Source organism: Scyliorhinus canicula, chromosome 9 (genome assembly GCF_902713615.1).
Source record: "Scyliorhinus canicula chromosome 9, sScyCan1.1, whole genome shotgun sequence".
Classification (NCBI taxonomy): Eukaryota; Metazoa; Chordata; class Chondrichthyes; order Carcharhiniformes; family Scyliorhinidae; genus Scyliorhinus; species Scyliorhinus canicula.
In genome coordinates, this window is record NC_052154.1 from 126,278,719 (window position 1) to 126,292,802 (window position 14,084).

General features: G+C 52.9%; 1 protein-coding gene across 3 annotated transcripts in view; it reads right to left on the bottom strand.

Moving 5' to 3' along the window:
- tkfc (triokinase/FMN cyclase) overlaps positions 1-14,084 on the bottom strand; it is a 119,625-nt gene that overhangs the window by 50,126 nt on the left and 55,415 nt on the right. For all 3 annotated transcript variants that reach the window (XR_005461888.1, XM_038807519.1, XM_038807518.1), the window contains exon 10: positions 7,555-7,671. Coding sequence is in view for 2 of the 3 variants with exons in the window: in XM_038807519.1 (XP_038663447.1) it covers positions 7,555-7,671 (117 nt within the window). In the remaining variant the exon portion in view is untranslated. The remainder of the gene's footprint in view (positions 1-7,554; positions 7,672-14,084) is intronic.

The following is a 14,084-nucleotide window of genomic DNA, read 5'->3' on the forward strand; positions in this document are numbered from 1 at the left end:
CCACTGCCCGACACAAAATAGAAAATTGAAATGCATGCAGGGAAAACAGGACAATGTAAGGAAAACAGGCAGGCTACAGAATCTCCCTGTGTATTCTGTCTGCAAAGAAACCAGACAGCACTGAAACTAACAGTTGCGCATATTAATTGAGCGATTCCCAGTGAGTCCCGGGCACAATGGACACAATCGAGAATAACAAAGGTCAAGCCAGACTCTTAGGCGCCAGCAGGAGTCCTGGACAATAAGTTACAAACAGCCCCAAGAACCGCCCAGCGATCGGGAAACAGCTCCAGTATTGGGGAATTCAAACCAATCGATTGGTATGAGGTCCAATCGATTGCAAGCAGGTATAGGGTCCGCCCAGATGGGCGCGAAGCCCCTGTGACCTATAAAGGACAGATCCCAAGTTCGCTCTCTCTCTTAGCTGGCCCTCCCAGCAGAATACCTTTGCAGCAGCTCTCTAAGAACTTGAATGTGAGAGGGAGAGGCCTGGCCAACAGCTACACCGACAAGTAAGTGTCCAACCAACGCTCTCTACGAGAATAGACACTCCTGCCCGTACCAACTGGGAAGCTTGCAGTCTCAGGTCAGAACAAGAGGCCATTCTTCCCTGATCCAGTGGGTTCCCTTATCAAAGATATGCATTGGCTTATAGTGGTAGGAATAGCTTAGTCCGTTAGTATTAGTTGCATGAGTATCGATTTATTGTGTATTAATAAATGTGTTTGATTGAACCTTACTAACTGGTGTATTGAGTCATTGATCTGAACTTGAACCTCGTGGCGGTATCATAAAGATACCTGGCGACTCTAGAGCTAAGGAATAAAACAGAGCCAATTGAGTGTTAAGCACACTCACCAGAACGAGCAACAAACCTCACCCAGCTGATGAACCCCTCACCAAACCCAAACCTCCGCAACACCTCCCACGGGTAACTCCACTCCACCCTATCAAAAGCTTTCTCCGCATCCATGGACGCCACTATTTCTGACTCCCAGGCCGCCAGCGCCATCATCATGACGTTAAGGAGCCTCCGCACGTTGGCATTCAGTTGTCTCCCCTTTACAAACCCCGTTTGATCCTCATGAATCACCGTCGGCACCACATCCTCCACCCTCCTGGACAGCACCGTTGCCAACAACTGGACATCTACATTAAGGAGCGAGATCGGCCTGTAAGACCCACACTGAAGGCGGTCCATGTCCCGTTTCAAGAGCAAAGAGATAATTGCCCTGGACATCGTTGGGGGCAGAGCCCCCCCCCCCCCCCCCCCCCCCCCCCTAGCCTCATTCAGGGTCCTCACAAGCAGAGAGCCCAGCAAATCTGAAAATTTCTTGTAAAATTCCACCGGGAACCAGTCAGGCCCCGGCGCTTTCCCTGTCTGCATACTTCCCAACGCCTCCACCAGCTCCTCCAACTCGATTGGGGCCCCTAAACCCTCCACCTGCTCGTCCCCTACTTTTGGGAACTCCAGCCTATCCAAAAAGCGGTCCATCCCACCTGCTTCCCTGGGAGGCACCGCCCGGTACAGCCCCTCGTAAAAGGATCTGAACACACCATTGATGTCCTTTCCACCCCGCACCAAGTTCCCTCCTGCATCCGTGGCTCCCCCAATTTCTCTAGCTGTCTCCCTCTTCCGGAGCTGGTGAGCCAACATCCAACTTGCCTTCTCCCCGTACTCATATACCGCCCCCTGCGGCCTCCTCCACTGCGCCTCCACCTTCTGGGTGGTTAAAATGTCAAATTCCGCTTGGAGATTGCGCTGCTTCCTCAAAAGCCCCTCCTCCGGGGTGTCTGCATATCTCCTATCCACCCTTACCATTTCCTCCACCAGCCTCTCCCTCTCGACCCTCTCCCTGTGCGACTGAATAGAAATCAGCTCCCCTCTGACTACTGCCTTTAGTGCTTCCCAAACCACCCCAATTTGCACCTCCCCGTTATCATTGGTTTCTACGGATCTACGGATCCGCCCGCACACTTCCTCCTCTGCCAAAAGCCCCACATCCAGCCTCCACAGCGGGCGCTGATCCTTCCCCTCCCCCAGCTCCAGATCCACTAAATGTGGGGCATGATCAGAAATGGCTATCGCCGAATACTCCGCCCGCACTACTCTCGGGATTAGCGCCCTGCTAAGCACAAAAAAAATCAATCTGGGAGTACGCCTTATGAACATGGGAGAAAAAGGAGAACTCCCTACCCCCCGGCTCCAAAAACCTCCAAGGGTCCTCCCCCCCCCATCTGATCCATGAACCCCCTCAGCACCGAGGCCGCTGCCGGCCTCCTGCCCGTTCTAGACTTTGAACGATCCAGAGCCGGATCCAACACCGTGTTAAAGTCCCCACCCAGGATCAATCCCCCTGTCTCCAGGTCCGGGATCAGGCCCAGCATTCGCCACATGAAGCCCGCATCGTCCCAGTTGGGAGCATAAACATTAACCAAGACCACCTGCTCCCCTTGAAGTCTCCCACTCACCATCACATATCGACCTGCACTATCCGCCACCACTTTGGACGCAACGAACGACAGGCTCTTACCGACCATAATTGCCACCCCACGGTTCTTCGCATCAAGCCCCGAGTGAAACACCTATGCCACCCAACTTTTTCCCAGCCTCACCTGATCTGTAACCCTGAGGTGCATCTCCTGGAGCATAGCCACATCCGCTCCCAACCCCCTCAAGTGAGCCAAGACCCGGGATCGCTTCACCGGACCATTCAGCCCCCTCACGTTCCATGTGACCAGCCGAACCCGGGGGGGGGGGGGGGTCATCCCCCTCCCCCGATCAGCCATAGCTCTTCCTCAACCTGCCACGCACCCAGGGAACCCCCCCACGCCCGCTCCCCATGGTGGCAGACCCCCCCTCCCAACACCCCCCCCCCCCCCCCCCCCCCCCCCCCCCCCCTTCACCATCCATTCCCTCACAGTCCCTGCAGCAACAACCCGGTATCCCACCCTTCACCCCCCCCAAACCCCCCCCACCCCACCCCACCCAAGCTAGGGCCCCCCCTCGCTGCGTTACCCCTAACATTGTGCTTCTGTGAGTCAGCTGACTGACTTCTGCTGACCCCGGCTACTCCCGCCATAACCACAACCCCCCCCCCCACCCCCGACGCAACACAGCCACCAATCCCACCCTACCAGCGCCGGCCCCGCCCCCAATTCCTCTGGCGCGGGAAGAAAGCCCGCGCTTCCAACCCGAGCTCCGCCCCTCAACCCAACACGCGGGAAAAAGACGGACACATGACCCATCGGGACCCCAAACTACTCCCCAACCGACCAGTGGACAAAAAAAAACACCACAGTAAATAAACAACAGCCCAGAAAACAACCTCGAAAAAAACAAAATGGCGAAAACGAACAGGCAACATTAATCAGCAAACACAGCCAATATAAACGACAGGATACCCAGGAGGGCAAAGCCTCCAAACAAAGTACATTTTTCCCCAGCCCCCGAGTCCTCAGTTCGAGTCCGAGTTCTCTGCCTGGACAAAAGGCCAGGCCCCCTCCGGAGAGTCAAAACAGAGCTGGCAGTCCTTGTAAGTGACCCAGAGGCGAGCCGGCTGTAGAAGGCCAAACTTCACCCCCTTCCTATGAAGCACTCCCTTCGCTCGATTGAAGCCAGCCCTTCTCTTCGCCACCTCCACGCTCCAGTCCTGATAAATCCTAACGTCCGTGTTCTCCCACCTGCTGCTCCTCTCCTTCTTCGCCCATCTCAACACGCACTCCCGGTCGACCAAGCGGTGAAAACGGACCAGTACCGCCCTGGGCGGCTCGTTCGGCCTCGGCTTCCGCTGCAGCACTCGATGGCCGCCTTCTAGCTCCAGGGGATCACTAAACGACCCCGCACCAATCAGCGAGTTCAACATTAGGACCACATAGGTCCCCAAATCCGAGCGTTCCAGCCCCTCAGAGAGGCCCAAAATCCGCTGATTCTTCCGGCGGGAGCGGTTCTCCATCTCCTCCATCCTCGCCAGCCATTTCTTGTGCAGCGCCTCATGCGACTCCACTTTCACTGCCAGGCCCAAAAGCTCACCCTCGTTGTCCGAGCTGCAGCTCCCGAATCACCATGGCCTGGGCCGTCTGAGTCGCCACCAGCTTGTCCAGCGAGGCCTTAAACGGCTCCAAGATCTCAGCTTTGAGCTTCTTGAAGGAGCGCTGAAGCAGCTCCTGCTGCTCCCGCGCCCACTGCTGCCACTGCTTCCCCGCCCGCCGCCATCTTCTTTTTTCTGCCTCTCGCCTTCCTCTGCTGCAAAGCCGACTTTTGGACCGCTCCACTGCGAGTCCAGTCCATCCACCAGCACACTGGCTGTGCTTCCCCCCAGGGAAAAGTCAAAACAGCGCCGTTGCGGGCTCTTAAAAGAGCCCGAAAGTCCAAAAAAAGCAGGAGCTGCCAAACGTGTGGCTTAGCTCCGCATCGCCGCCACCGGAGGTCCCTCAGTACTCCATTCATAATAGCGCTCTGGAACCCCCTCAACCTCAACTTTAGTAAGAGATGACTGTGTTAATGTATATTAGGATGGAACTTCCAGATAGTGGGGTTCCCAGATATCTGCTGCTCAATTCCATCTCGATGGCACTGGCTGTGAGTTTGGAAAGCCATAGGAACCGTAGCAAGTTACTGCACTGCACCTTGTAGATGGTACACACGGCTGCCACTGTTCATTGGTGGTGAAGGGTTTGAATGTTTATGGAAAGAGGAGCAATCAAACGGGCTGCTTTGTCCTAGGTGGTGTCGAGCTTCTTGAGTGTTGTTGCAGCTCCACTCATCCAGGCAAGTGGAGAGTGTTCCATTATACTCCTGATTTGTGCCTTGTAGACAGGCATTGGGGAGTCAGGGGGTGAGTTACACTTCATGTGATTCCTAGCCTTTGACCGGCTCTGGTAGCCACAGTATTAATATGGCTAGTCCAGTTCAGTGTTTGATCAATGGTAACGCCAAGTATGTTTGTGGTGATTCAGCAATGGTAATGCCATTGAATGTCAAGGGCGATGGGTTAGATCCTCTCTTGTAGGAGATGATCATTGCCTGGCACTTGTGTGGCGGTGAATGTAACTTGCCACTTGTCAGTATTCTCCACTTTTATTTCCTTTTTAGAATCCTCCTTATGAATCCCAAAAAGTCCCATGGGTTTTCCTCGTAATTTCTAATATGCTGAACAAACATGCCCCACTTTATTGCAATGGTAACACTTAGGACTTTGAGTCTCACCTTAACCCTCAGTACCTTCCTTCCTGGTCTGAAGAGAAGATCTCAGACCATTCCCAGATATCCATTCCTTACCTTGGCTACCTGCCTTCCTTTCATTCTCCCACTACCTATCCTTTTCAAAATTACGTGGGTGACGGAGCAAAGGTTTAAATTTATGGATCAACTCATAATCATCAGCCATTACTGCTTCTTGTCTAGTGATTATACCTCTTTGGTCTTCAACATGGGTTCTTATCACAAGAGGTAATGAATTCTTAAATTCTTCTGAGAGAATGATTTCTCTCTGGCCTTAATAGGCAGTTTTAACTCCCAACGCGCATACCCATCAACTGAAATTGTTCTGCTTAATCCTTTTGAATCGGTCCGTATGCACCCAGAATAATCTTTAGACACCCCCTCTGACAGACACATAAACCTCCTGCGCCTGCCTGGTCAGATTACTTTGCATGGGTAATGTCCATTTTTCCTTCGGCCACACCATTTGAGTTGTTATTTTCTCAAATGTCATGAAGAATGCCTCTGCATCCATTTCCTCAGGTTTTGGTAAGGTCTGTACATATTTAAACATGTCCCGAACGAGATACCCCGCACAAACACGCACCCCCCCAAACCACTCCCACACCCGTCCCGACCCCTCCATCCTGACCTGACGCTCCCCGATGACCCACTACTGACCCTCACCCAACCCCCCCCCCCCCCCCCCCCCAACAACCTAACGTGACCCCCCTCCCGCTACGACTCAGTCCGATGCTTCCCCGCAGCCTGGACCGATCCTCTCCCTCTGGACTGACCTTCCTCCCGGACTGACCCCCACCCTTCCTCCCGGACTGACCCACCCCCCTCCTGGACTGCTCTCCCTCACGGACACCGCACTGGCCCTTCCCCCATTCCCGTAACTTTATAATTTACCAGCTCCCTGTAAATTACCCCTTTAGATTTCCGCTTTCAGGCAGCTACTGCTGCAAAAAGGGGGAGTGACTTAACTCTCTGCTCCCCAGTTAGTCCATGATGATCTGCCAGGGGCACGCTTTGCTGCTCCAGTCCCATTTAGCCTGAGCGAGGAAGGTTGGGCGAGACAGGAGCTTAGGAATTACAGCGCAGGTACTTCTGGCGAGAGTGGCAATCGAATGGAGATTGCAACTCTGCAGAAGTTATGGGCCATAGTGTTGGCTGTACGTGGTAACTGTGCAACTTAACAAGCAGCACAAAGTTAGTATTATACTCGAATCAGACACAGGTTAATCATTCATCACAATCACCCACCCTATTTGGCTATCAAATTTCAAAAACAAACAGGTTCCCAATATCTGATGCAATATAGGAAATTAGACTGGACACAAGGTGTACACCATATGCACTATGATGGTTCAAGAAGACAGCTCACCACCCCCACCTTCTCAAGGGAAATTAAGGATAGGTAATAAATCTTGGTCCAGCCAGTGATACTCATATCTCACAAAAGATTGTTTTTTAAATTAGTGATTTGGAATTCATAGATGGGGATCTCAATGCCCTTCTTCAAGCGCTAGACCGTCCAACTTGATTATTAAAGTGAACTGTTACCAGAATTTGACACAAATTTGAGCTTCTCTGCAATGTTGGAGGCCACCAGATTTGTGGGTTCTCAGGATCCTGGAAAATTAGGGTCCAGAACTTACATAAAAGTTCTTGGGTAAGCACAGATTGCAGAATTGACTTGCCTTCACTTGCTACCTACCTAAAATAGCTGTGGGACTTGATACCACTGCAGTGTCTGGAAAAATACTGTCAATAGCCCTATCCAACAGTGTGATAGTGTCCAAAGCTCTCCATCTCTGGGATATCCAGTTAGTGTCTTACTCTAGTTATAAATAAGAGTTGCACCTTCTGTCATATCCTTCAATCTAAACTGATGGCCCTGTCCTTTCTACCTAGCTCCATGAGCTTTTCATGACCTGCTGGGAACAGGGCAGGATTCCACAGGACGTTCATTCACGATGCCACCTGGGCAAAGGATTTAAAAAAACCTGTCCTCTCTGTGTGCCACATGAACCATCGCCAGTGCGCAGGCCTAAAAGAGGATCCCCGGAGATACCACATCGGAAGTGCTACAGACATCTTTGAGACTGAGCAAACAGCCAGCATATAAGAGAAAAGGGGTAAAAAGATAGATCCAATTGCTCTGAGCAGCGGCTACCCCTTCACTTGCACCTGCTGTGGGAGAATCTCCCAGTCACGGATAGACCTGACTAGCCATCACTGGGCCTGCAACCGATAAGAAGAAAAATACAAAGTTCCAAAAACATTCATTCACAAAGAAATGGCAACAAGAAATTCTGTAGCAGACTTCATCTAAAAGCACTCACCCAAGAGTTTCAGTTGTTCGCTATCTGCATGCATCAGAGTCAAAGAAGTTCCTCCCATTTCCAAGGCTGTCATTAAGGAACCGACGTAGGCCCTTTCAATAACGACTTCCTTACTCTCTGAAAGAGATGCCCATAAAAGATCCATTACATTATTACTGCAGCAGAAATAGCTCTTAATTCAATCCTCACAACATTGAAACAATTTAAACATTAAAGAGGTTCATCTGACACTTCATTTTTGCCACTTCTTCAAAAAAATTACAAATTTCACATTCACACCATAAAGAAGCTATAATAACAGAGAATGGAGCAGAATTGAATTGGGAGCGGAGCATAGGCTGTGTTTTCTTGAGCATGACATTTGTATCAATACAGGCTGAAATTTTATTGCTTTCATTCCATGGGGTGAAATGCAATTATGGGTTAGAACATATCCTTCCACTTTATGGACCTTGATTTGAATCTAGCCCAATCAGAGCCTACTAGACAGAAATAAGGAGAGTGGACTACAATATAGAAGGACCACAAGGAAAAAGGGAACATGAATGAATTCATAAATACTAAAGGTCAAGAGCGCAATTCATTTTGGGTGCGTTTGGTGAGGTATTCCTCGACGGCCGCACTGGCGAGATCGCCCATATTCAATAGCACTTAGTGCCGGAAATGAGTCCCCACAAGCTTCTTACCATTACTGGCTGTCTTGCCGTCTGATATGCTGGAGTGGTGCCTCAGCTTCTTGCTGCGAAGGAGGAGCTGCTTTTAAACTCTCCCTCACCACTGACACCCAGTCAACACACAAGCATGGCAGCGCGCAGACATGCTCCTCGCTTTGGGGATGCCGACCTGGCCAGGCTTCTCGACACTGCGAATGAAAGGCTGGCCATCCTGTTTCCCCAAGGGGGTCAGAGGACCAGCAGCAGGGTCAGCAATGCCACTTGGGAGGCAGTGGCAGTCAATGACAAGGAGGACCACTGTCCAATGTCGGAAGAAGAACGACTTCCACTGAGCTGCAATGGTAAGTTACCACCTCTCCCCTGGCATCAGTTCCGCTTACCACCCCTCAAATTCCCAAATCCCAGCCTCAAATATCACAGGCTGACACCTCGCACCCATCTCACATCCGATCTTCGAGCTTGTTCCTCAGAACCCCCTGGCACACACCAGCACAGCCACGTTATGTCTAAGTGCAGACCCACACATGCAACCTGCTATAAACCACCCTGACCCATCAAACATGCAACACACAATGCCCTCTCTTTGTCCTTGCATGAGAAGATAGTCCGTAACAAGCGGAATTGGCCCTGAAGATCGCAGGGTTGACCGAGGAGAGAGCAGTCACTGACAACAAGGTTGGCCTGCACCACAGAGGTGAGGATCCATTGCCCCTTCACCCAGATGATCTGTCTCAAGTGAGTAGTTCACATCAGACAAAATGATCCTTCCCTCTCACTGACCACATGTCTATTGTCTGGCAGGATCTCCATCTGATGAGGCCGGACCATCCGGAGTTATTCCCACTCTCCGCACCACCCAAGAGACCACCTTGGAAGAGAGCTTCGAGGAGATGACCATCGAGGCATCACAGCTCTCATTCCCATCTTGCACGAGCACAGAGCACAAGACACACACCTCGGTGGGCGACACTAGTTGACAAGTTTCTGGAGAACAGTCTGATGAGCACTACACAGTTCCTGATGCACATCAGATGGAGGCAGCAACATTCAAGGAAGTCAGCAGTCAGAGGTCTGCTGGATCCCAGGACTCAGCTGCATCTCAGTCAGATACCAAACATTTGGACAAGGTTTTCCCAAAGCTGATGCAGGTGAGATTCCAGAGCTGTGACATTCAGGAGGGGATGTCAGGTAGATTCAAGTGACTGCATAGCTGGTTGGAGGAGTCCTAAACACTTTGGGTACACAAGAAGCTGCTGACAATAGATGGAACTGAGGCCAACACTGCCAGGGTGGCGACCGCAGTGGAAAGCCTGGAGTGTGATGCCCACTTCTTGATGCCCAAACATAGCTCAGTCTGTTATGACTATGGCGGGGGACTCAACATCGTGTCCCTGTTGATGAGGGACATGTCCCAGATGCAGGTGATCATTGCCGAGGCACTTTAGAGTATGACCCAATCACTGAGGACTATCGCTGAGGGCATTGGCACCATGGTACAGACAATGGGGATCCACCAAGACTGCGGAGCCAGATGAATCAGTGGCCTCTGGAGCGCACTCCAGCTGTCCTCTGTCCCATGGAGTCCCCCAGGGAAATACGGGCACTGTCTGGGAGAGGAAGCGCTGGAGGCCAACCCAGGGACTGCCACCAAGGAGACAACAGTGGTCTCCAATTGTTCCAAATTGCCACTCCCTGACACCTGCGCATCTCAAGGGTAGTGGGTAGAACAGGGTGGTATGGCGATGCTGGTGCAACCCGGAAGTCGGACGGGGCCCTCTGGCTCCAGGTCTTCCAGAGGACATCCGCCAAGGGCATCAAAGGCCATGGGACACGGTAAGCAGCAGGCTGTCTTCACCTGTGATGTGCACCATGAGGACACACCTAGATGTAGCAATGGACCACTAAAGATCAAGAAGATTGAGGAGTACTGAGTGGACAATGGTGTTCACTATCGAAAAGTAGGGGGAATGGAAATGTCAAATGTTTACTGTTAAAACATGTTACACCTGATACATGTGAAGCCTCTGTCATGTTAATGTTCACAGCGGGCCTGCCTGCACCGCCTCCCCCTGTTGCCCTCTTCTCTCTCCACCCCCAACTCCCTCGCAAAGTGGTCCAAACACCCCTGATGCAGACCCCATTCAAAGGATGGGTGTGAGTGCGCTGACAGCAGAGACAGGAGTCAGACTTTTGCAGAAACTGAGGAGGACCAGAGCTTTCCTCACAGTGAGTGATCATCACTCCCCTGCCTTGTATATTGACTTATTGACACTGCCAACACAGGCCAATCACCGTGGGGTGACGTTACACAGTCCCCTTGGCTGTGCCAGGTTGTGGAGAGAGCACCAGACCACGACAAAGCAGGAGATCCTTTGGGGGCTGTACTGCAGTACACCACCAGAGCGTCCAGGCATCGTAACCACAATTAAAAAAAAAAATAATAATTTTTATTCAAATTTTCACAAAAACATGTTCAGATACTTGCAGGTAAAGGCGTTTGCTAGGCGACAGGTGGAGGAATTTCCTTTGCTGCCCTCGCGGGGGGCGATGGACAGAGTGCTTTCGGGGGTGTGGGTCGGAGAGGGGAAGGTGTCTAACATTTATAAAGTAATGCAGGAGATGGAGGAGTCGTCAGTGGAGGAGCTGAAGGCTAAATGGGAGGGGGAACTAGGGGAGCAGATAGAGGACGGGACTTGGGTGGATGCCTTGAAGAGAGTTAACCCTTCCTCTTCATGTGCGAGGCTTAGTCTCAGCCAATTTATGTTTAAGCTTATGCAAGGCCCCCCAGCTCCTGGCCACCTGAACCCCCAAGTACCTGAAGCTCCTCTCCGCCCTTTTCAGTGGGAGCCTCCCAATCCCCCCCCCTCCTGGACTCCCGGGTGTACCACAAACAGCTCGCTTTTCCCAAAGTTAAGCTTATACCATGAGAAATCCCCAAATTCCCGGAGAATCCCCATTACCACCGGCATTCCCTCCACTGTGTCCGCCACATACAACAAAAGGTCGTCCGCGTAGAGCGACACTCGGTGCTCCTCCCCACCCCGGACCAGCCCCCTCCAATTGCCCGACTCCCTCAGCGCCATAGCCAGGCGTTCAATTGCCAGCGCAAAAGGTAGGGGGACAGCCCTGCCTCGTCCCTCGATATAATTGAAAATACTCCGACCTCCTCTTATTCGTGGCCACACATTCCAATTCGGGTCGTATACATTGACCAGCACCACCCGCTCCCTTTGTAGCTTGCCGCTCACCATCATGTACCTCCCGCCGCTGTCTGCCACCACACTCGACGCCTTAAACGACGCCCTCTTCCCCACCAGGATCGCCACCCACCGTCTTTTTGCATCCGGCCCCGAATGAAACACTTGGCCCACCCACCCCTTCCTCAACCTAACCTGATCCGCCACTTTTAGGTGCGTCTCCTGAAGCATAGCCATATGTCCGCCTTCAGCCCCCTCAGGTGCGCGAACACGCGGGACCGTTTGACCGGTTCATTCAGTCCCCTCACATTCCAGGTGATCAGCCGGATCGGAGGGCCGCCTGCCCCCCTCCCCCGTCGACTAGCCATTATCTTCCGTAATCCGCCACATGCCCGCGCCCCCCGCTCAGCCATTCCCCACAGCGACAGACCCCATCCCGACCCCCTCTGCACGCTCCAGCTCCTTCTTCGCCATTCCAGCAGCAACCCGGTATCCCCCCTCCCTTCCCCCCCCAAGCTAGGGCCCCCCTAGCCGACTCCTGCTGACCCTGGCTGCTCCCGCCACCCCAATTACCCTCACCAGTGTCACACCCATTCCCCCAATGCCGACCCCGCCCCCTACTTCTCCAGCGCGGGCGAAAAGCCCCGCCCCCGAACCCATTCCAAGCCCCGCCCCCGACCCAAAACGCGGGAAGACAGGCACATGACCCAACAGGGCCGCAAACTCCACCCAAAACCGCAACCACTGAAATAATAAAAATCCCAACATGATATGATAAAACACCCAAGTAAACAGATAACAGTCCCGAAAAGCAGAAAAGAAAAAACAGAACAGCAAAAAAACATCGTCTAATAGAACCAAAAAAAGCAAAAGGATATCAAGGAGGACAAAGCCTCCGCGTACAACGTTCCCCAGCCCCCAGTTCAAGTCCAGATTCTCTGCCTGGACAAAAGTCCAGGCCTCCTCCGGGGAGTCAAAATAAAGTTGGCGGTCTTTATAAGTGACCCACAGGCGTGCCGGCTGCAACAGGCCAAACTTGACCCCCTTCTTATGGAGCACTGCCTTCGCCCGGTTAAACCCAGCCCTTCTCTTCACCACCTCCGCACTCCTGGTAGATCCTGATCTCCGTATTCTCCCACTTGCTACTCCTCTCCCTCTTCGTCTAACGAAGCACACACTCATGGTCGACCAAGCGTTGAAAGCGGACCAGCACCGCCCTGGGCGGCTCGTTCGGCCTGGGCTTCCGCAGCAGCACCCGATGGGCACCCTCCAGCTCCAGGGGTCCCCGGAACGACCCCACGCCCATCAGCGAGTTCAGCATCAGGACCACGTAGGCCCCCAAATTCGAACCTTCCAGCCCCTCCGGGAGGCCCAAAATCTGCAGATTCTTCCAGCGGGAGCGATTCTCCATCTCCTCCATCCTTGCCAACCATTTCTTGTGAAGCACCTCGTGCGACTCCACCTTCACCACCAGGCCCAGGAGTTCGTCCTCGTTCTCCGAAGCCTTATGCTGCAGCTCCCGAATCTCCGCAGCCTGAGCCGTCTGAGTCGCCTCGGGCCTGTCCAGCGATGCCCTCAACGGCTCCAGGATCTCAGCCTTTAGTTCCTGGAAGGAGCGCAGCAGCAGCTCCTGCTGCTCCCTCGCCCACTGCTGCCACGCTGCCGGTTCCCCGCCCGCCGCCATCTTGTCCTTTCTGCCTCGCACCTTCTTCTGCTGCAAAGTTGATTTTCTGGTCGCTCCACTTCTAGTCCAGCCCATCCACCGGCCGGCAAGCACAGAGGCTGTGTTCCCACCCGGGGAGAAGTCAAAACAGCGCCGTTGCGGGCCCTTAAAAGAGCCCGAAAGTCCAAAAATAACGGGAGCCACCGAACGTGCGGCTTAGCACTGCATCGCCGCAACCGGAAGTCCCATCGGAACCACAATTTAAGCACTCCGATGTCCTGGTCAATAACAGCACGGGTGGCAGCATGAGCCTCATTATACCGGGTTCCGCATCGGACTCGGGCCTCCGCACCAGTGTCCCAGCCAGGACCTCAGCAGGTATCTCTTGTTCCCCAAGAGCCAACCCATCATCCTGGGTTGGTCCTTGAAGACACCGGGGATCTACAAGTGCTGTCAGGATGTAGCTGTCATGCACAATTCCTGGGTAGTGGGAACATACGTGCATGGACGTGGTGGTCGCACATACTCTGAACATTCAGGAAGTGGAACCACTTCCTGTTAATAAAAGGCACTCCCAGATGCCCCGGTGTATGCAGGATGGCACGTGTGCCTCCGATTGCCCCTGGAACTGGAGCATCCCGGTGATGGTGGAGAATCCTACAGCCCAGGTATCTTGATGGGCCTGGTCCAGCTCAAAGGTGATGAAGTCTGATGCTCAGGCATACAGGGTATCTGTGACCTCTGGTATGCACCTGTTGGCTGTAGATTGTGAAATGCCAGACAAGCAAATTTTCAAAAAAAAAATCCAGAATTACAGTTGCAGCATAAACATTAGGATTTTCATTCTTTTCCTCAAATTAGCACCTAGGTTGGGATTGAGGCACAGGAGGCGGGATTCTCCGGTCACCGAAATCACGTTTTGCGATTGGCCGGAGAATCCTCGTTTGCGACGGAATCGGGGGCGGCGCCACTTTCGCGGTGCGCCGCCCCCTCCAA